Raw genomic sequence first — 20191 nt, 5'->3', positions numbered from 1 at the left:
ACGGGTTGGTAGGCTGCAGTTAGTCCCGGATTACAATGGATTCGGGGACTGGAGGTGATGGTCGGACTTCAAGGGGTGATGTGGCTGGTGCATTGACCTGCGATAGCGTGTCCTCACGAGCGACGCGCGAAAGGCACGAGCCACATGTGGCTTGAGCCTGGGAGTCCATTCAGGGATGCCAAGGCTTTGACAGGGGAAGCGCTGATTGGATGCCTGAGGCCCACTGGTTCGCGTGAAATGCACCGAACAGTAATGTTGAGAGGGCAAAGACCGTAGGTGAGTGACGAAACAATCAATTGATTAAAACGTGATCAGGAGACATTGATTGTCAAGTATGTGTATAGCCAAATATTGTTCATGTGCCATGAATAAAGACTTGGGTGCTTTGAGTGAATTCAGTGCGATTGCAGTCTTGCCGAAAAAGGCTTAGCCTCCGGGAGCTTTTCGAGCTCCCGGCGTCCATCCTCAACGCATGGAAAAACTGCCCCAAAAGATTTCCGTCCAAGCAGCGTGTGTCCATCACCACGAGCCTCTCCAACCTCTCCTCTCCTCTTCCGACCGCACTCCATCAATTGCGCGCCGCCAGCATCTCTCGGAAGCCAAAGGATTTGCGCTTCGAACCCTCCGTGCGGCAGCCCCCTTACCCCCCCCATCTCTTCCTCCTCCCTCCCAAATCCCCCCCGAGCCATTTAATCTCGACAACCCGACAACATGCTCAGCGCCGCGCTCCGAAGGCGAGCTCTCGCTCCCACCCAGAATGTCCTCCGCAAGGGCTTCTCGGCGCACGTAGTCCGCCACTACGCGTCGTTCCCAGAGCACCAGGTCGTCAAGATGCCGGCGCTGTCGCCCACCATGCAGGCTGGCAACATTGGTGCCTGGCAGAAGAAGGCTGGCGACAGCATCGCGCCCGGCGATGTTCTCGTCGAGGTTGAGACGGACAAGGCACAGATGGACTTTGAGTTCCAGGAGGAGGGTATCATTGCCAAGATTCTCAAGGAGTCTGGCGAGAAGGATGTCGCTGTTGGCAGCGTGAGTGCTTTCGCCCTCCAGAGTTTTTCTTCTCGCGTAAAACACGCGCTAACTATCCCAGCCCATCGCTATTCTCGTCGAGGAGGGCACCGATATCTCCGCCTTTGAGAAGTTCACCATCGAGGACGCCGGTGGCAACGCCAAGGCCCCCGAGGCCAAGGAGGACAAGAGCGAGTCCAAGTCCGATTCCCAGCCATCCACCCCCGAGCCCGCTACCGAGCCCGAGCAGTACGCACCCTCGGAGGGCAAGCTGCAGACCGCCCTCGACCGTGAGCCCAACGTCGCTGCCCAGGCCAAGCGTCTGGCCCGCGAGAAGGGTGTCAACCTGGAGGGCATCAAGGGTACCGGCAAGGGTGGCAAGATCACCGAGGAGGATGTCAAGAAGGCCATCAGCAGCCCTGCTGCCACCGCCGCCCCTGGCGCCACATACGAGGACGTCCCCGTATCCGGCATGCGCAAGGCTATTGCCAGCCGCCTCCAGGAGTCTGTCCAGTCCAACCCCCACTTCTTCGTCACCAGCAGCATCTCGGTCGGCAAGCTGCTCAAGCTCCGCCAGGCCATGAACAGCTCCGCTGAGGGCGAGTACAAGCTGTCCGTCAACGACTTCCTCATCAAGGCCATGGGTGTCGCCTCCCTCAAGGTGCCCGCCGTCAACTCGAGCTGGCGCGGCGACTCGATCCGCCAGTTCAAGACCGTCGACGTCTCGGTGGCCGTGTCGACGCCCACTGGCCTGATCACCCCCATTGTGACCGGTGTCGAGTCGCGTGGCCTCAAGTCCATCTCGAACCAGGTCAAGGCGCTCGCCAAGAAGGCGCGCGACAACAAGCTCAAGCCCGAGGAGTACCAGGGTGGAAGCATCTCCATCTCCAACATGGGCATGAACAATGCCGTTGACCAGTTCAGCGCCATCATCAACCCTCCCCAGGCCGCCATCCTTGCCATTGGCACCACCAAGAGGGTCGCCGTGCCCGTGGAGAACGAGGACGGCACCGACGGCGTCGAGTTCGAGGACCAGATCAGCGTGACTGCCAGCTTCGACCACAAGGTCGTGGACGGTGCTGTCGGCGCCGAATGGATCCGCGAGTTCAAGAAGGCGCTCGAGAACCCCCTCGACTTGATGCTGTAGAGAATGCATAATTAAGGGAGACGTATGAGGAGGGATTTGAATGCAGATGAAGATAAAGGGCGTCGGAGGATATTCTATAGACCTGATCCAAGGCTTGACGCCCGTGTACAATGATCCTGCTAATGCTGGTTTTGGGTCCGGAGGGTCGTTTAGCTTGTACATTGGTTATTTTTTCTACTGTCCCAGGTTTGATGAATCTGCCATGTGAATTCGACGTCGACCTTGGATGTTGTGACTCTGCCAACCTTGCCTCTAGGCTGCGGTGAGCTGTTGCTGAGAGCCAGCCCTTATGTACAGCCCGCTGCATTCAAGTCTCGACAATGGCGCCCCCCCAATGCTGGTTACTTCTCATCTAATTACTGCTCACTCACTCACCTTGGGCAGGAATCATTACAAGGCTTACGACGGTGATCCGCCTCCATCAGACAAATGTACATGTAAGCACAGCGTCTGCGGCATTCCGGCGCTACGTTCGGGCTTTTGCTCTGCTCAGCCAATCACACACTGCCAGCCTCGGGCTTTTGCTAGGCAGCCCTGGGAAGACATTCACTCTCGAGTTAAGTCTCTTACATGTAATTACTCTCATGTTTGAAATTAATTTCTATCTTGCTTCATGATTCAAGCACCATTTACAACGTCACCAAGCGAGCGATCGGTCCAAAATGCCCGACGACGCTGCGGTGCTCCCAACAGTGCCACCCACGCACAAGAAGCGCCGTCGTCCGCCCTTGGCCTGTGAGCAATGTAGGCGACGCAAGGTGCGATGCGACAGGAACACACCCTGCAATCACTGCGTGAGGAGCCAGATCAAGGATTGCTCGTATGCGCCTGCACACGTTCCGCCATCATGGAGAAAGAAGGCCCAAGAACAGTCCCAGTCGCAGCAGCCGCAGAAGGAAATTGACGGGAAACCAGCGCCAATACTGCCTGCGCCACCAAAAGACACTGAAAACATCGTTCCAGCTTCCAGTGATCTGTCCAGCATCGTGGGCGGGAGCTCGACTGCGCCAAGCTCCAGCGGCAGTTCAAGGGATGTGGACAGGTTGGCGGAAAGGGTGCATTATCTGGAGGAGAAGCTGGCCAGGTTCGGTCTCGAAAAGAGTCCCAAAGAGCCAGAGACAAATGATCCAATCTCGTCTGATACTTTGATCCAACAAGGGACCATCAGCAAAACGCGGTACTTTGGCCGGAGTCACTGGATGAAGGGGGCTATGCTGCTGCTCCTGGAGATCAACACCTTGGGCAAGCTTGACGCACAGGAGTACCCATTTGGTCGTCTCTTGGATCGCTGTAAAACTCTTGGGAGGAAGATCAAGGAGCATCGTCTCAAACCTCTCTCGTCGGCGGCTCTGGGGCGCGACATTCCGCCCAAGGCACTCGCGGACGAACTGGTCGAGTCGTATCTCCGTACCTTTGAGGGTGTTTTGCGCATCCTACACGTCCCTTCCTTTAGATTGGAATATGAGCGCTACTGGGCCACCAGCGTGCCTCAGCACACGGCCTACTTCACCGTCCTCTTGCGACTGGTTATGGCCCTTGGATCCGTCTTCCACGATGACACCTTCACCCTGCGACCGAGGGCGACACAGTGGATCTACGAAGCTCAACTCTGGCTCATGCTGCCTCCAGAAAAGGCCCGCATGACCATCCCAGGACTTCAGATCATGTGCTTGCTGACCCTCGCTCGGTCCGCTGTTGCCGTTGGGCACGACTTGGTCTGGGTCACGACGGGCGGGATGCTTCGAAAAGCCATGTACATGGGTCTGCATCGTGACCCACGCCACCTAGCCGACATGACGGTTTACCGGGCAGAGATGAGGCGGAGACTGTGGTCGACCATCGTGGAGCTGAACTTGCAGAGCGGCTTCGACGCGGGCGGTCCGCCACTCATATCAGCGGCAGAATATGACACCCTTCCCCCAGCAGATCTCGACGACGTTGAGCTGACGGACGAGTTGGATCGCGAGAGACGCGACAGATCTGCCCAGAAACCGGTGAAGAGCACGCAAAGGGCGACAGACATGTCAGTCGCGTTGGAAGTCGCAAAGTCTTTGCCCCTCCGACTGTCACTCCTCCAGCATGCCAATGACTTCCGAGCAGTCGAGTCGTACGAGCAGACGCTCCGGCACAATTCAGCCCTCGTCAAATTCTGTCGCAGTATGTCTCAGACCATGCTGCGATACAGCAAAGAGCCCAAGGCCAAAGTGACGCAGTTTCACACGTCGTTTGCCGAGATACTGGTCTACAGGTGCTTTCACGCGCTACATCAGCCACTCATCATGAAATCACTCGATGACCCGCGATACTACTTCTCTCGCAAGATGTATCTCGATGGGGCGCTCAAAATTACCCATAATTGCGGTCTTTCTGGTCCTTTGCGCGATGAGCCACCGTCGACCGACTTTGCACGACTAGTCACCAATGGGTCGGGAATTTTCCGCAACGTTCCCATGCAGAGCTTGACCACGACGGCCGTGGAGTTGACCCACACGCATGGCAACGAGACGACAGGACTTGGATATTTACCAGCCGTGCAAGACTACGATCTCAGGGCGACTCTTGCCGCGGGTGAGGCGTGGATGTTGAGAAGGGCGCAGTCGGGCGAGACCAACATCAAAGGCCACGTCTTCGCGGCCTGTTGTCTGCGGCACGTGGACCTGGCGAAGGAGGGCATCACGGATGAGAAATTGATCGAGGACGAGATAACTGCTACCGCGGTCGCGTCAGCGAACGCATGCTACGCAGTGATGAAGGAGATAGCTTTGAGTGAAGGTGTTGAGGTGGACGACGACGAAGCCCAGAGCTCGGTGCCCCTGTTGCCACCCGCTGACGTGGGCCTCGGGCAGGGCTCTCCAGGATTGGGGATCGGGGACGGAATGGACCAGGGGTTCCTGGGTGATCTGAGCTGGGATGAAATGGATGGCTTGCTTTGGGGCTCGCCCAAGCCCTGGGATGCTGGGCAACCTCCATTGTTCGAGTGATCGAAGCTGAAGCTGCACAAGATATTGCCGAGCTGCCTCAAGTCGGAGGGCATGTTTGAGCGGGCATTGCCAATGGATTATATGGAGACGAAGGCATTCGAGACCGCCTTACGGTTCTTGAGCACAGTGTAGCGCTTGCTATTCAAGCGCCACGAAAGCTTCATGTTGTCGACATGGTATGTCTTGGAGCATGGCTCAGGCCAAAAGTCAGGGCCGCCTCATTACATTAGACATTTGTCACAGGCCACACTACTGTGCCTGATTCTCAACTCAATTTACACAACCTCTCTTCTCACATCTTCATGTCCCTTCCCTGCGACTATCCTGCAACCCTCCATCTCTGCCACACCAAAGCCATAGTGTACCTGGGAGGAATCAAGTCACTTGTCTGTTTGAGACATATACTACGCTTTGCCAAGTCAGTAGTCTCACATTCCTATCTATGCCGAGTGACTACCCAGGGCAGGCAATGTCTCGGATGTGATTGCCATGTCTGTTCCTCACGAGACTATATATGACTGGCAGAGATTTCCCTCCACAAGAACCTCGTCCACATCAGCATCATCTACTATTCGAAAACACATCATTCACAATGAAGCTTTACCACCTTTTGGCGCTTTCACCGGCGGTCGCCTACGCGAGGCCTGGCACAGGTGCCCCTGATAGCCTGGAGTCGGGCGTATGCACCTCCACTATGCTCAACCTGATGAGTCTCGACTTTGGACCAACAACTACTGTATTCACCCATACGACCACAACCACGGTCAGCTTGGACTGTGGTGGCTGTATATCAGTCGTTGAGAAATACATACCACTGGGTGTCCCACCTGTTGTCTTCTTCGACGCGACAACGACGGTGGATGAGCCCGCTGTCAAAACCGCGTACGCCTGTCGTACTCATGATTCTAAAAGCGAGTGAGCGCAGAAAAGATGGAAAGAAGCTGGCCTTGAACGATACAAAATGCGACAATACTGGGGACGAAGATTCGCTCAACCAAAATCCCCAGGACCCGAAGGACAAAGTGGTTGGGAGGATGAGTGCCTATAACTCAAGACAATCTTATCCTTAGAAGCCCTTTAATTCAACACATTCGTGTTGATATAGCCTGCCATAAGCTTTCTATGTGAATCCCAGCGCTCTAGTCCTGACCTGCCCTGACCTCGGTCGCCTGCTCTTTGAACCCTTTTGTCCTATGTGGTGGTCTAGTAGCCAAAAGATTCCTCGTGACATCGATTCTCCACACTCTCGGCCCCGTGTCCTCGTCACTCAGTCGGCATTGGTCGACCCATACTCTGAACTTGCTCAGCATCTCCTTTTGGCCGGTTAGGGTATGGCAGTCCATCAGCCACCCTTGCAGAAAGACACCTATCCTCGCCGGGCTCAGCTTTGATCGGGCGGCCTTTGAGACTGGCAGCGCTATGCTAGGGAGCCCTTTCGAAGCTATGACCTCTTGCAGAGTGGTTGCGCTCGCCCACGACGTAGGTATGACAGTTATCGGGACCTGGAGGTCATCAGGCAGCGGATGTATCGTCAGTTTGTTGTATCCGGCCCGTGTCTCACATTGAGACCCTTCTAGACCAAGGAGCAGTCTCGCTCGCTCTCTTTCTGTTTCTGTTCCAATCTTGGTGACAAGATCCATGAACTCGCCCACGACTTCGCTCGTGCAGACTAGTGTGCGGCCCTGTAATACAGGGTACAGTGCCTTGGTCATGATGCCTCCTTCGCCCGCGTTCTCCTCCTGGATATGGCCTTGTGTATTACGCGGGAGCCAATTCTCCGGTTTGAGACGTAAATGCGTAATATCTGAAACCAAGTCCATGAGGATGGTTTGATCCAGATTCAAAGTCGATGTAAGATTGGTCAATGGATGAACCACCAGACTCTGCAACGCAGTGGCCATATCTGGTACTGGCGAGAGTAAGAAGTCACTATCAGCACATGATATTGTGATCTTGACCGATGGATCCATCTTCTCCAGCACGTCCAGATACAGCCCGACGTCGTCATTCTCGCTTCTCCGCAAGCTCGGCATGACGACACGTATCCTTGGTATCCTGTAGTCCACTCTATGGGCTTTCGCATCCTCCACGAGCCTCATGATCGCTCTCGCAAGAGTGTATGGCCCCGCATCCGCCCATACGTCCCGTGGCACATCGTGTACAGTGTCGTACTCGCCCCATTCCCATCCATCTTCTGCCATGTCACGTGCCACTTTGGCGAGCGTCCATGTCTTGGGCCGAATGACAATCCACTCATGACCGCCATCTACGACGGAGACACGGCCAATCTTGCTGATGAAGGTGAGGTGCGAGCAGCGTTTGAGGACCGCCATCTGCTGGTCAGCCAAGTGGACGTTGGTGACAGTATTGCGAATCAGCTCCTCCACGGCAGGCACATGCATGGCGATGCATGCCTCGAGCTGGCTTTGTTGCAGGGTGAGGAACTTGATGTGCGCGGGTAGTCCCGTCTGGCCGGGGTGTTTGACGGTGATGGCGTCGAGTAGCAATTCTGCCTCAGGAATGATCGATGACAGCGTGTCTAGCGCTGATGCGGCCTTATCAATCTGCGCCTGCCGCTCCATGCCCCTTAGCGCGATGTGGTTGTGGTCTGTCCTAGCGAGCAATAACCCTGTCAGGAGTGGTGCCAATATCGAGTAACAAATGTAGCTTATAAGCGTTATAATGCCTAAGGACTATATAAAGTTATTGAGAGATTCGTACTTTTGTATAAGCATATATCGACAGCGCTAAGCCATAGGCGGTTAGATTCTACCCGCTAGCGCTAGCGACCCTGCCGATTGACCTGACCACGACCGAGAGAGAATCATGCGGCCACGGGCCCACGATCCGCGAGCTATCAGAGGAGCTTTCCGTTGTGAAAATACCTACTAGAGAGGTGTGTACCGTGTGTCAAGGTGACTTTATTTTGGTCCTTACTTTTTCTAATTATCATGCTTCCCGGCGCCGCATGCGCATCTTCTCCGTGATCAGTTTTTGAGTTTATGCCACTTGTTTAAACTTGGCAACCAAAACCCCTATAATTCACGCTAAACCTTCGCGTATAATCTAGGGTAACAAATATACTATTACTTAGTATGTGTTGAAGTTCTAGGTTGCTGTACTATATCATATTCTTACCAAGTGCAACAGAACGCTCAGGCCGCTTCATCAGCTTCATCAGCTTCATCAATCGTCAGTACAATCCCCAGGTCCCGCAATGTTTGCGCACTGCCCGTCTGTACAGTACTGATTTCCTTTTCGTATCTTTCCATTCGTTCCCACCAAAAGCCCAGCAAGAAGTCAATAAAGTCGCATTCGTGCTCCTGCATTGCTTCCTCAAACTCGTCGATCAGATGCTCCAGATCGTATGTCAATGCGTCCTGCTCCTCCTCGATTTCGAGTATCTCTTCCGCAGAAAGGGCAGCCAGGTGACATTCAGTTAAGCGAGTGTCCGACACGGGATTCTTCGGGCGCCACAAACAGCATGTATGCCTCAGCCCCAATCGGTGAAATGTTGCCAGTCGCAAGGCTTCCAATGCCATGGTCTTGTCGTGCGCGTCAGAGAGAAATTGCATGACCGAAAGAAAGTGACTGCTGTCAACATAGGGAAAATGGCCCCGATGGTCAAATAAGGCTCTTCCTGTGACTCCACCGTACTCAAATCTCGAAGTGTCCCATTTCCACGCTTTGCGAGGCTGGCATCCCCGAGGGGTGACTACCTGGTGCGCTTGCTCCAGTTGGATTCGGCTGTAAATTGAGACAGGGGCGCATGGCTGTCGCGAACATGGGCAATGACAAGGACCATGAGAACCGCTACGCCCTATCTTGTTGAGATATGAGCTGAATAAAGCCTCACTGCGGGGCTGAAACTCGTTCGCCGAAACACATTTTTCATAGATGTTGAGGAAGGCAAGCTCAACAGGCAGCCAGTGCAGGATCTTGTGTTTGTCTTTGATGAAAGAAGCGCCAGTCAAGCCGTCAGCTTCATGGTCAAGTAGCCACGAGATCGGCGCGTGGGCATCGTGGCACGATGTTCGCATTTTCCCAAAGTCGCGGCGGAACACTGCGTCGATGCTATCGACATTAATGTACCTGATCAGTCGGCCAAGCAACGTATCGTGCTTTTCATCGGGTACGTCGATGCCGCGGAAGCCTGTATCATGCAGTGCGTCCAGAAACTCAAGACTTGGGGTTTCCGTCCTCCGGTTGAGGGCATAGGGTGGTCCAGAGTATGATTCACTCAAAGCCGGAGCCACGTCTATACGCCTTCCTCGAAGCAGCTGCAGAGCTTCGTCGATGCCCTCGTCCATACAAGCATCTCCGATATTGTCTGCCTCGGGGCAGGCAGAGTGAAAAAGCTCCCCGAATTGCAATCGTTTACGCGCGAGGCCTTTTGCAAAGAGAACAGCAAGCTCTTTGTTGGGTTCGCTAGACACGAAAAACCATGACCTTTCATCGACAGCAACGCCGGCTTCGAGTAGAATATTGATAGTCTCGGTGAGGCCGCTGATTGCGGCTAAAAGGAGAGGTGTGCAGCCTTCCAAGTTCGGGCCACTACTGAAACATCTGGTTCCCATCGATTCCTCGCTCTTCAAGAGGATTTTCAGTCCCGACGGCCATCGTGTGGCGATGTGGAAAGGCGTGTCCCCGTTCGAATCCCTCTCGCTAATTAAGCGAGGCCGCAATTGCAGAATCTGTGAAAGCTGGCCCTCGTCACGCTTGATGACGGCTTGGGACACTTCGCCATACAATGGCTCTGGACTGAATTAGCCAAGCTCTTGCTTTGCTCCAGTCATGCCATACCTATGACAGGGTCCATGAGCTCATGGATGGACACTGCTCCGCAGCCATGCGTTAATTGCTCGACGTTGGTCCAGAATTCGTGTTGCAAGTATGTTACGTCAAAATCGCATTCAGCGAGGGCGACAACAATCGCTGCCCAGTTCGCATGGGACTCGATGCTTTCTTTCATGTATGGGGGGTGCCTTTCTTTTCCCAACCTTATGAAGAGTCAGCTACCAGGCTATTGACACAAGTGTCTGAGTAGACTTACACAAGAGACTCATCTTGGAGGTGTTTACCATTGTTAATGTCCATGCCGAAGTCTTGTAGCGCTGATATCAGTTCTCTTCGCAGCTCATGTTCCCTTTCCAGATCATTTCTGATCCGGCTCATGTCGGACGTGCCTGGTGGAGGGTCCCTGCGCAAATGGTCGACCATCGTGCGTATGGCAAGCTTAATTATGTATCAGCCCATATCTCGGAAGCTCATTTGGACGGCTCTTACTGATAAGAGATCATTTCCATCGGGGATAATATCAGTTGGTGACGCCTCCCCGGCGGTGTAAAGCCCCTCAATGTCTTGTAGGCATTTGCGCAATTGCGCACGACGGACCACTATATCAGCGGCATGCCAATCTATGACCTGTGGCACAGTTTCTCGCAAGAGTATAAATGCTGGTGAGTCCCAGCGTACCACGCCTTGGATGCTGAGCGACGGGAAAATCTGGAGACTCTGAAACACGCCGTTGGTCGAATGCTTGATTGCAACATCCCACTTGACAGCCCGTTGGAAAACGGTAAAGTCGCCGGTGAAGCGTTTCGAAGTGATTTTCGAGTTCTGGGCAAGGCGCATCTTGGATGTCTGGTTTGCTCTTGTGTTGCGCTTGTGGTGTCGAGGACGCAGTGACGCTGAGTCGTACCGAGTTGAGACGTCAGTTACGGACGATGTGACCATGTCCATCTCTTTCTCGCCCCCGGTGTGAGCAATGTTGACCGATCGGTTCGATATCGCTGCGAGGATGTTCTTCTCCATCTGTTGCAGCAATTCTGTCCTCGAACATTGCCCAATGGAGTCCAGAATCTGGGTTATTTGCTCTGTGTGGCGATCCGATATTAAAAGTAACCGCTCTGATGCCATCTCATTGCTATGCCTCGTTGCAATCGTCTCATTTCTACAGATATGTTAGCCACAAATATGTGATCGGTTGCGGTAAAGCATACATGTTGCTTTGTGCGAGAAGCAGATTGATCTTTGTCACAAACTGCTGCTGTTGCTGCAACACATCCTCAAGCTTGCGCTTCGGTCCTAGGGGATACCTCAACCTTGAGCCTTGCCTTTGAATCCAGTTGCCCGAGTTTTTCCGTTGCATCTTAAACAGTATCTTTTCGGATGCATGTTGGCATTCTTCTGCCCGTTGACGCAGTGAATACAGCGACTCTTGGAGTGTTTTGTCGATCCCCTCACAGCGGTTCATCTGGCGCTCAGTGCACTGAATCTGGTTCTTCAGGAATGCCGCTTCTTTAGATAGGGTCCCAAAGTCCTCGTCAAGTCCCCGGTAGTCGTCACAAAATTCCATCAAATCTTTCGATATAGGGATTCCCAGGGACACAAACCCAGCCGCACCCGCAACAATCGACAATGGATCCATGTAGGCACGTAAGTTGTCGCCAAGTCACATGTTAGTGTGAAGTTTCGATATAGAAAAACTCTCGAGTAACACAACATCTTGAGTTACACAGCGGTTGATTACTCGCTTATGAAGTCGTGACTTGCGCATGTTGGTCGGCCTGGTCCAGCACTTGGGCCGCAGATGTAGGTCGCGTGGCACAGCCCTCGCGCATGCCAAATCAACTGTAAGCGTTTGCCGCCATGCTGCGCGCGCGCCACCACCAACCACTTGGGAGACTGATTGAACCCAGGATCTGCGTACAACTGGAAAAATGTCGTTATGTAGGTCGTGCATACTTTGAACCTGTACGATGCATTCTTCACGCGGCGCTGTACAAGGCCGACTCGACAGTGGAGAGTCTAAGACGGCGGAAACAATGATCTACTTATAGGTCGCGACCACGAATAAGCGTCAGACAATGATTTGTTTGTATGTTGATTTGTGCATTACGGCACCGATTTTGGCCCGCGGTACGAATCTTTTTAAGGCTATATTCCTGTCACAATCAACACCTCAATAGGTCTCTCTATTTGAAGCTCTTGAGGCTGACGTCGCTATGAAAAGGTCAGCCGTGCATATTGTGCTGATACAGACCGGCACTTACAAAATGAGATCGGCTTCCTCGCCAATGACTCCGGGGATGCCCCTGTACACTGTTGTTAGTCTGCGTCATCTGCGGTGTAACAGCAATTCATACCTAGGCCCATACGCGTAGTCACTGCGCTGTTAGCGGTTGTCCTACTCGACATGTCTTCTTTCGATGTACTCACTGGGTGATGTGGAGAGTGGCCTTCTCGCCAGGCTTCATGCCGACGATACCCTCATCCCAGCCCTTGATCAGCCTGCCAACACCGACGGGGACAACGAAGTCTTGGTTGCGGTCGACCGAGGAATCGAACCTATCGAGATGTTAATGCCAGCCAGTGGCACGAATTTGACGGAACGGCGTACTTGGAGCCCTTCTCCCAGACGTTTTCGGATGTTCCCTTGGCCCTCTCCCAACCAGTGTAGGCAATGGTGACGGTTTGGCCCTTCTGGACGGCATCGCCCTGGCCTTCCTCGTGGACAATCTTCTCAACGCCCATTATGTCGGATTTCGGGTTGTACAGCGTTCTTGGGGTGGTACAAAGTGTGTGATGGTGTGATGGAAAACCGTGTTGCTGCAGAGGAAGAGCTTGGATCAGCTTCGAAGGACGCAGGGCCAATAGATCCTCCTTCAGTGGTCGGTGTTGTGCAGTGCGCCAATAGACGCGCAGATCAGCGCGGGGCTGGCGGGAAGTGCGGCGCGGGGCAAATGACGCCACAAGATTAAGGGCAGGTACGGTGAGGGGTTGGTAACGTAAGGGCAGCGTTGGCAGTTACTCAATCTAGACCTACTCAATCAGTCTTCAACTCAATCCAATCCGGCCTTTTTTACCTTACTCAATCCACTCAATCCAAGCGGGCAGCAGATTGAGTTAAAGTCAATCTAAGTAGGCAGCTATTTAATATTTTTTAATACCCTTTCTAGCGTATATTTAGTAATAATTCGTAGTGTTTTTGGTGTTCTGTTGTAAGTATAGGGTAGCTGTTGGATCGGTAGGTGGGTCTTCACGTGACCCACCTGCCTTAGCCCACCTGCCTCGACCGGACCCACCCGGCCACCTGCCAGTGCCAGCGCCGCTAGTGGCCCAGTGTAGTGCCAGACTGCCAGTGCCTTAGCCGACCCACTTATTAGGCCGAAGGCGGCCGCCTATTAGCCGGCGAGCCTCGAGGCTGCCCCCTGCGGCCCTGCCGAGTAATTATGCCCTCAACCTCAAGACCCAAGGCCTCATCGATGACAAGATTTTTGAACAAGTCGAGTGTGTTAGAGCCTGATAACTATAAATCAGTGAGAAGCCTCTGCTGAGTCAGACAATAACTCAATCTAGTCAATCTAGTCAATCCAATCCAATCTGGCCTCTGTTTTACTCAATCCACGGGGCCGACTTCCTCAATCCACCCGAAACAGGCCGCAGATTGAGTAACTGCCAACGCTGCGTAAGGGCTCATCCTCTATCGATAAGGATTATCTCTCGGGTATCAGAAGCTGTTGAAAGCTGGGGATACCCTCATGTGCCCGAGAGTCAAGTTTCAGACTGAATGATTGATCGATAAGTATGTTGCGGTTCTTCTGGGCTTGGTGGGCGCCAACGTCTGACGTCCGTTTGCAAGTATGGTCATGCGCTGGAGAATGGCTGACTAGAGCTTTACAATACCCATTCCCGATAAAAGATTTAACGACAGCCCGTTTTCATTTCTTGTTGGATCGAAACACGTTGCTCACAACTTCCGCGGGAAGACTGCGAGTGTCAAGTCATTACCGCGGTTTGCTAAACGCTGGCCCGTAGAGCTGCGTAGGGTAAGCGGGCGGATCTTGATTTCGGAAAAGGGGTGCCTTTGTCAACATTGTGGTCGGCTTGTAAGTGAATACGCGAAAGCAAAGCCAAATTCAAGAAAGTATAGCGGCGGTTGGATTTTCAGCAAGCACTCACTCGTGCTGGCGCTCGGAATGGCGAAAGGCTTGGTCGTGGGATGGACGAAACGCGCGCCAACTTGGGCACTCTCAGTGCCCAAGTTTTGGTCCTGGAAAGCTCAAGTGGCACAGCTCTCCGGTTCTGGCAGATTTTCATAAGTACCCAAGAGAAAAATACGGTCAAGCTCTTTCGACGGGTGTCTACGAAGACGTCGATCAAAGGCACCGCGCAGCGCAAACTGGAGCCGAGAGAGTCTTTCTGCAGGAGCTTGAACGAATTGATGAAAGTGGAAGTTGGACTGCATCCCGACATGAGCATTATAGACTATCCAGACGCTCAAAAGCAGATATAGAAAGTACTGTCGCTAGAACTGTATGTCTGAGTGTCCCAAGTAAGGTACGTAACGTACTCGTAGAGGCTGGCCCCGATCCACTTGTGTAGAGGAGGGACGGGGTCTCAGGCTTCTGCTAACGCTCTATGACTCAAATTGAGATGTGAGAATTGATGAAATTATAAAGCCCACGGAAATAAGCCTAGATTGATTGAGCTTGGCACAAAGCTTGGAGTGTTGCATACTCATTTCCGCGTAAACAGGGGTGGATCAACGTGCTGAATCGAGCTGGCGAGAATCCTGTAGACCACATGCATGAATGAGCTGGGCAAATGTGTCACTCGCTCGCTCAATGGGTGCTTCGTGGTCACGTAGTGAGATGACAGTCCTCCCCTAGATCGTACACCGATTGATAACTTAATATGATCTCTTTTCTAGCAATTGATCCAACAAAGCTCGCCTGTCTACGAGGTGTCTCGAGACAATAATGCCAAGAGTTTGGAGCACTCTGTAAAGGCCACGCGTCGAGGTCGGATACAACGTGCCGGCACGGGAATTGACACAACTTCTAGCCGATTACCGCCATGTGAGATGAGAGAAGTTGACTTTTAATTTTTCTTAGAGGATGGGCAAAGGTACAGGCTAGTGGCCGCATGTGTCACGTTAAGCAACACTGACACATTAAAAGTAGTGTGGTCAGAGGTGTGTGTGACCGTCGACTGTGCGTTTATTTTCGTCACCCGCTCTCCGGAACTGACGATGCCGCAAATGACGTAATCTTTGCGCCGCGCCCAAACAGGTGCGACCAACCTCGCAGCTTGCGATGCTCGTCGCCAAGAACATGCAAGATGGGGCGGGCTAATGAGCTTGTCTGTGGCTGTCGCTGTCCGACTGTCGACTTGTTCGGAGAACACGATGATAAGCAGCAGCAGGTCATTTGTTATAATGGCATGACTCCCAGCGCGCCCCCCCCAAAAAGGCCGGAGCCGAGACCACCACCACTTCACCTTGCTGTGTCTCCAGGTCGTGTTAGCCGAACTCTTTTGCTCTCGCTAATACCTCTCTGCCTCCTACAGTCTTTACCGGGTGTGAGCGCGACTCTCTGCTTTCTTGACTACGTAAACGTCCTTGGAGTTCCAATCTACAATGATACCCCCTGTGCTTGCTTCAGGTCGCTACCCGTGTATTTGTGATTCCCAGCAATTGGCGACAGTGCGACATTCATATATAATCAATCCGATTCGAGGCTGAGCGAGAGTTTGGCGACAATGACCGACCAACAAGCGGAGACATCCAGCGCTGTGCCAGCTGCGACGCCTGACCAGAACGGCCACGCGCAGACCGGCGGGACAGCAGAGGAGCCGACTCATCAGAATGGCGCTGCTAGAGATGCGAAGAAAAGCAAGACGGCGCCTGCTACCACAACACCAAGTGGGCAACTCAAGTCCCCGCCAAAAACCAGGTCATTTGCCTTTCCGCTGCGAGCCCTCACCAGAAAGGGACCGCCGGGAGGATTCGATGATGCCACTTCCAGACGCGCCGCAAGGGTATACGGTGCGCTTCACATTTGAGTATGCAAAGAATCTTCCGCCCTCCGACTTTAACACGGCCTCATCGGATCCGTTTCTCACAGCGACTCTACGTGGAACCCAGCCCAAGCGGCATAAGGAGGACCCGGATCTGGTACATCGTACCCGTACTCTCAGGAGAACGACTGAACCCGAATGGAGGAGCGAATGGATCGTCGCCAACGTGCCGCCTGGAGGCTTCACCTTGAAATGCCGGATGTACGATGAGGATTACCCTGATCGAAATGACCGTCTGGGTAACGTCACGGTCAAAGTTCCTCGGGTATTTGAGCAGTGGGAGGGCATGCCACGACCTGGACGAGAGTTCAATGCCAAGAAGAGGATGATCAGCAAGCGAGCTTTCATCCTCAAAACCATTTCTGGGATTAAGCATCACAGTTTCGACATGACGCCCCGGCTCTGCATTAGTATGGAAGTGCTGGGCACCTCTGACCCGCCATATGCGCAAATGTGTACCATTGGGCCGTCGTTCTACTTCAAGCACTTTAGTCCGATGATCGGACGGCTTATCACGGGCACAAAGGTCAACAGAGACTCAAGCGATGACCCCGAGGGACAGACTTGTGGGGAGCGAAAAAGATCGACGCAGAAATATGAGTAAGTATGCTTCCAGGCATGTCTAAATTCCGAACTGACAGTAGTAGTTTCCAAGCCAATGAGATGCAGTTGCGAGGTCCGGTGCCGTCGCGATTATACCATCGCTACGTTGAGTTTAAGCCCATCATTGGCTCCATGTTCAACTCGAAAGGCCTTCGCGGCAAGGTCCTCAACGCAGCACTGCATAAACAGCACCATCGTGTCTACAACTTTGACAAGTCCACGGAGTACGACTCATTCGAGTCGTGCACAGAAGAAGCGTCCCTGACCTTCCTGAGGCTAGCTCACTTTGATGAAGGAGGTCGCATATTCACCTATGTCCTCACGCTGGACGGACTATTGCGATTCACCGAAACCGGCCAAGAATTTGGCATCGACCTGCTCAGCAAGCACACCATGCACTCGGATGTCGCAACGTACATTGCCTGCTCCGGCGAGTTCCTCATCAGGCGTACGAAGCACCCCCATGCTTCTGACGATCCCGAGCCCAATGAGAAGACTCACCCGGAGGAACCAATCCCTGGCGGACCACCCAAGAGCCCACCCCCTGGGAACCCGGCGTACTACCAGCTCATCATCGACAACGATTCGGGGACCTACCGTCCGGACAAACGCATCCTCCCTCTTCTGAAAGACTTTCTCGAGAAGAACTTCCCTGGCATGGGCATCGTGGTCATGGACTGCGGTGATGAGCGTCTCAAGAAGCTCAAGGAGAAGCAGACCGCCATCAAGAAGTCGGAAGGCAGAATCATGAACGTCGTCATGAACAACTCCCAGAGCAGCTTGAGCTCGGCTGAAAGCGACCTTAATGACCGCGACGGAACGTGGCAACAGGGACAGCCTAGTAAGCGCGAGGCCGCCTATGCAACACTGGAGGATCCTACCAAGATGAAGGCGGCCGTGCAGAGAATGGTCCCGGGTAGCGGCAGGAAGAAGGGCGAGTCGAGCCAGGACGCGCAGCCTGACATTTGAACACAGTGTTATGGTATCTTGAATGACGAAGCTCGACACGGCTGGCAATTATTGCGTGTGTATTCTACCACATGCATTTACATAATGACTTGTTCTTCAGAACTTCGGCTTGATCGCAACCCACACGCTGGAGCATCGCACCGCTACATCGCCCGCCTCATCTGTGACCTCGCATTTCACGTTCATCTTCCGCCCGCTCGACCCTTCCATAGTTGCCTTGGCCGTGACGGTGGTCCCCACAAAGATTGGCTTGATGAAGTTGATCTGCAGGCCCGCGGTGACGCCCAGGCCCGTGAATACTTCCCCTTTCTTGCCCAGGGCGCGATTGATCTCTATCAGGGCGCCCATGGCCTCGTCAACCAGCGACATGATCACGCCTCCGTGTAGCATGTTTGGCGCGCCGCTCAACCCCCTCTCCACCGTGGCCAGTGTATACATCTCCTTCACAATGGTTTCGGGGTTCTCGACATTATCCCCTTGTCTCGTGAAGAGAGAGAGCATATGCGTCAAGCCCTCATCGTGGCGCAATGTCTTGGAGAAAAACTGCTCGCGATGTGGGAAAGGAGCATTGAACGCTGGCAAGATAACGGGGATGGTGTCTTGCTTAAAGAGTGGCGCGGTAGCCTCGGTAGATTGGAAGTGCTCGACGTTGGACGAGTAGAGGTCCTTGGGCGTGTGCGCTGGCACAATGCCCAGGAGAGGGATGAGGCAATCGTGGCCTTTGGTCACGGGCTTGTCTGACATCTTGTTACGCGGTATTAACTCGTCTCGCGAGCTAGGTAGTGACTGTGAAGGTGGTGAGGATCGTGTGGCCGACGTCAAAGGATAAGCGCATGCACAGCTACGCAGGACGGAGTCGGACACAATAATGCACGCGGACTCCGGAATACAACGCGCGGGCGCGGCGCGTTTATACAACGTGGATCTATGGGCGTTCAATGATTGCAGATCAAGGCGCCGACTCCCGTAACAGGCTTCATTCAAGAAATCAATAGTAACGTCTCTAAAGCCCAGAAGATCCTGGAGGCTGGATGCTTCGTGCTGCGGCATCGCCCAGAAGCAGGGTAGGCAATTCACCTTTACGCGCGGAACGCTACTCTGAGTCTGTATGACAGAAGGCCAGACCGATCAGAGGCTATTGCCATTGACTTTCATGGTTTGCACACTGCAGAACTCTTACATTTGCGACGCGCATGGAATTCCAACGCTAATCAGCGGTCAGAAACCCTGTCAACGCCTATGAGCTACGGACGGGCTCGCCCTCGGATGTGTCGACGCCCTCAGCCACGACACGCTGAACAGCACTGCTAATCTCCTCATCGCCGTCGGTCAAGTCAATCCAGGAGGTCTTAAGCCCATCTGCCGCCAACAACTCGTCTGCCACCTTGGCGACGCTCTCCCGGCTTGCGTTTTCGGAAATCTTCGTCTTGCCCAAAGTGACCTTGCCGGCCTTCTCCTCCGTCAGAGTTCCTGGGCGGAGACCGACGGTGGTCAGTTTACCCGACTGGCCGGCCTTGTACAGGACCTCGTCCGCCACAATCTTGGCCTTGTAGTAGTTGGCCAGAACGCCTTCGTTCACCTCCTTGTTGAACTTGTCCCAATCGCCCGCGGCCCACCAGGAAGCGCACTGGCGGCGGGAGCCGAGGTAGGAGATGAGCAGGAAGCGGGTGATGGAAGGGATGCCGGCGGCCGCATTGATGAAGTGCGTGGCCGCGTCGCGGTCAACCTTAAAGGTCTGTTTTTGTGAGTGCCAAGTCAAATAAAGCGTTGCTGATCGTGTTCAACCTACCCTTTCAGGGGGACCCTTACCCCCGGCACCGGCAGCGAAGACAACATATGTCGGATTGGCCTCCTTCAGGATCTTGTCTGCCTTGTCCTGAGAGTCAACATCCTCAATGTTGCTCAGCAACACATTCAATTTTCCAGGCGCGCCCTTGCCGAGCGCTTCGATGGTGGGAACCTGCTCTTTCGCGCGGATGACGGATGTGACGGTCCACGAGCGCTTGAGGAGGAGTGGTGTAAGGAGCCGGGCAATCTTGCCGTGACCACCGAGGAGAAGGACGTGCTGGGACATGTTGGACGTGTGATGGTTTAGATGATATGTAAATTCAATGTATTGTCAAGTTGGTAGAATCTGGCTTGTACCGGCCACGAGATAGTTACTTATACATCTGGAGCTTCAACTGGCTTGACGTGAGCATGGACAACGTATGACGACATGCCGAGACTCCGTTTGCATTCCGCTCACGACTCACGAGTCCACCTCAGGGTCCTCAACGGGGCGCCTGCGGGACAAAGAAGACCATTGCGGGCGACTGGTCGATTGCATCTTTGGCGTGGAGCCCGTCCAGCTGTCGGCGTTGGCGTTTGATCTCGAGATTCTGGGTGATGCAGCGTCACGATGCTTGTTGCTCGAGATGTTTTGTGAGAATGCGCTGTAATTACTTCCTGTAGCCCTAGGGTAGCCCGCCCTCCGTTGCTGACAAAGCAGCACGCTTTGGCTCGCACGCTAAGCCCGCTTGATCACATCATAGAACGACCACGGTGCTGATTGATTTGATGATACTCGGGTGCCGTTCACTGGGCTGCTAACCTTGAGTGAATCTTCATCGTTGGCTCG

The 20191-nt window shown here is 53.7% G+C and overlaps 9 protein-coding genes across 9 annotated transcripts; 4 read left to right on the top strand and 5 right to left on the bottom strand.

Annotated features, from left to right (window-relative positions):
- Positions 1-711: 711 nt before the first annotated feature.
- F5Z01DRAFT_622413 (pyruvate dehydrogenase complex dihydrolipoamide acetyltransferase) lies at positions 712-2155 on the top strand (the record flags this gene model as incomplete). The annotated part of the gene is made up of 2 exons (XM_046261266.1): positions 712-1029; positions 1091-2155. 2 exons carry the CDS (start codon positions 712-714, stop codon positions 2153-2155), a joined length of 1383 nt encoding a protein of 460 aa, XP_046118239.1.
- Positions 2156-2700: 545 nt separating this feature from the next.
- F5Z01DRAFT_655127 (C6 zinc finger protein) lies at positions 2701-5600 on the top strand. Its single transcript, XM_046263471.1, has one exon. The coding sequence runs from the start codon at positions 2818-2820 to the stop codon at positions 5134-5136; it is 2319 nt and encodes a 772-aa protein (XP_046118238.1). The 5' UTR covers positions 2701-2817; the 3' UTR covers positions 5137-5600.
- Positions 5601-6198, top strand: F5Z01DRAFT_655126 (uncharacterized protein). Its single transcript, XM_046263470.1, has one exon. It carries the CDS (start codon positions 5651-5653, stop codon positions 6053-6055), a length of 405 nt encoding a protein of 134 aa, XP_046118237.1. The 5' UTR covers positions 5601-5650; the 3' UTR covers positions 6056-6198.
- Positions 6199-7813, bottom strand: F5Z01DRAFT_655125 (uncharacterized protein). Its single transcript, XM_046263469.1, has one exon. It carries the CDS (start codon positions 7716-7718, stop codon positions 6276-6278), a length of 1443 nt encoding a protein of 480 aa, XP_046118236.1. The 5' UTR covers positions 7719-7813; the 3' UTR covers positions 6199-6275.
- A 14-nt stretch (positions 7814-7827) lies between these two features.
- F5Z01DRAFT_655124 (uncharacterized protein) lies at positions 7828-11967 on the bottom strand. The gene is made up of 5 exons (XM_046263468.1): positions 11139-11967; positions 10423-11089; positions 10190-10371; positions 9940-10136; positions 7828-9892 (listed from the first exon to the last, which is right to left on the bottom strand). The coding sequence occupies exons 1-5, from the start codon at positions 11564-11566 to the stop codon at positions 8292-8294; spliced, it is 3075 nt and encodes a 1024-aa protein (XP_046118235.1). The 5' UTR covers positions 11567-11967; the 3' UTR covers positions 7828-8291.
- F5Z01DRAFT_655121 (FKBP-type peptidyl-prolyl cis-trans isomerase) lies at positions 11968-12813 on the bottom strand. The gene is made up of 5 exons (XM_046263467.1): positions 12539-12813; positions 12358-12486; positions 12285-12305; positions 12192-12233; positions 11968-12141 (listed from the first exon to the last, which is right to left on the bottom strand). The coding sequence occupies exons 1-5, from the start codon at positions 12670-12672 to the stop codon at positions 12114-12116; spliced, it is 354 nt and encodes a 117-aa protein (XP_046118234.1). The 5' UTR covers positions 12673-12813; the 3' UTR covers positions 11968-12113.
- A 2884-nt stretch (positions 12814-15697) lies between these two features.
- Positions 15698-17650, top strand: F5Z01DRAFT_102203 (uncharacterized protein). The gene is made up of 2 exons (XM_046257326.1): positions 15698-16599; positions 16647-17650. Exons 1-2 carry the CDS (start codon positions 15788-15790, stop codon positions 17569-17571), a joined length of 1737 nt encoding a protein of 578 aa, XP_046118233.1. The 5' UTR covers positions 15698-15787; the 3' UTR covers positions 17572-17650.
- A 17-nt stretch (positions 17651-17667) lies between these two features.
- Positions 17668-18315, bottom strand: F5Z01DRAFT_674059 (HotDog domain-containing protein; the record flags this gene model as incomplete). The annotated part of the gene is made up of 1 exon (XM_046265003.1): positions 17668-18315. The coding sequence occupies one exon, from the start codon at positions 18313-18315 to the stop codon at positions 17668-17670; it is 648 nt and encodes a 215-aa protein (XP_046118232.1).
- A 493-nt stretch (positions 18316-18808) lies between these two features.
- On the bottom strand, positions 18809-19645 carry F5Z01DRAFT_681388 (uncharacterized protein; the record flags this gene model as incomplete). The annotated part of the gene is made up of 2 exons (XM_046265686.1): positions 18809-19306; positions 19361-19645. The coding sequence occupies 2 exons, from the start codon at positions 19643-19645 to the stop codon at positions 18809-18811; spliced, it is 783 nt and encodes a 260-aa protein (XP_046118231.1).
- Between the last annotated feature and the right edge of the window lie 546 nt (positions 19646-20191).

The sequence above is a fragment of the Emericellopsis atlantica genome (assembly GCF_019669845.1).
Source record: "Emericellopsis atlantica unplaced genomic scaffold F5Z01scaffold_13, whole genome shotgun sequence".
In the NCBI taxonomy this organism is placed as follows: domain Eukaryota; kingdom Fungi; phylum Ascomycota; class Sordariomycetes; order Hypocreales; family Bionectriaceae; genus Emericellopsis; species Emericellopsis atlantica.
This window is presented reverse-complemented; position numbering and strand designations above follow the sequence as displayed.

What these genes read in the sequence shown, in the direction of transcription:
- F5Z01DRAFT_102203 (XM_046257326.1), top strand. Translation starts at nt 15,788, where the DNA reads ATGGCGCTGCTAGAGATGCGAAGAAAAGCAAGACGGCGCCTGCTACCA. An exon ending in AGATCGACGCAGAAATATGA is followed by an intron (nt 16,600 to 16,646) that starts GTAAGTATGCTT and finishes TGACAGTAGTAG; the next exon opens with TTTCCAAGCCAATGAGATGC.
- F5Z01DRAFT_655124 (XM_046263468.1), bottom strand. Translation starts at nt 11,566, where the DNA reads ATGGATCCATTGTCGATTGTTGCGGGTGCGGCTGGGTTTGTGTCCCTG. An exon ending in ATGGAAATGATCTCTTATCA is followed by an intron (nt 10,372 to 10,422) that starts GTAAGAGCCGTC and finishes TACATAATTAAG; the next exon opens with CTTGCCATACGCACGATGGT. An exon ending in CTCCAAGATGAGTCTCTTGT is followed by an intron (nt 10,137 to 10,189) that starts GTAAGTCTACTC and finishes ACTCTTCATAAG; the next exon opens with GTTGGGAAAAGAAAGGCACC.
- F5Z01DRAFT_655125 (XM_046263469.1), bottom strand. Translation starts at nt 7,718, where the DNA reads ATGGAGCGGCAGGCGCAGATTGATAAGGCCGCATCAGCGCTAGACACG.
- F5Z01DRAFT_655126 (XM_046263470.1), top strand. Translation starts at nt 5,651, where the DNA reads ATGACTGGCAGAGATTTCCCTCCACAAGAACCTCGTCCACATCAGCAT.
- F5Z01DRAFT_655121 (XM_046263467.1), bottom strand. Translation starts at nt 12,672, where the DNA reads ATGGGCGTTGAGAAGATTGTCCACGAGGAAGGCCAGGGCGATGCCGTC. An exon ending in GTCTGGGAGAAGGGCTCCAA is followed by an intron (nt 12,487 to 12,538) that starts GTACGCCGTTCC and finishes ACATCTCGATAG; the next exon opens with GTTCGATTCCTCGGTCGACC. An exon ending in GCCACTCTCCACATCACCCA is followed by an intron (nt 12,306 to 12,357) that starts GTGAGTACATCG and finishes CTAACAGCGCAG; the next exon opens with TGACTACGCGTATGGGCCTA.
- F5Z01DRAFT_655127 (XM_046263471.1), top strand. Translation starts at nt 2,818, where the DNA reads ATGCCCGACGACGCTGCGGTGCTCCCAACAGTGCCACCCACGCACAAG.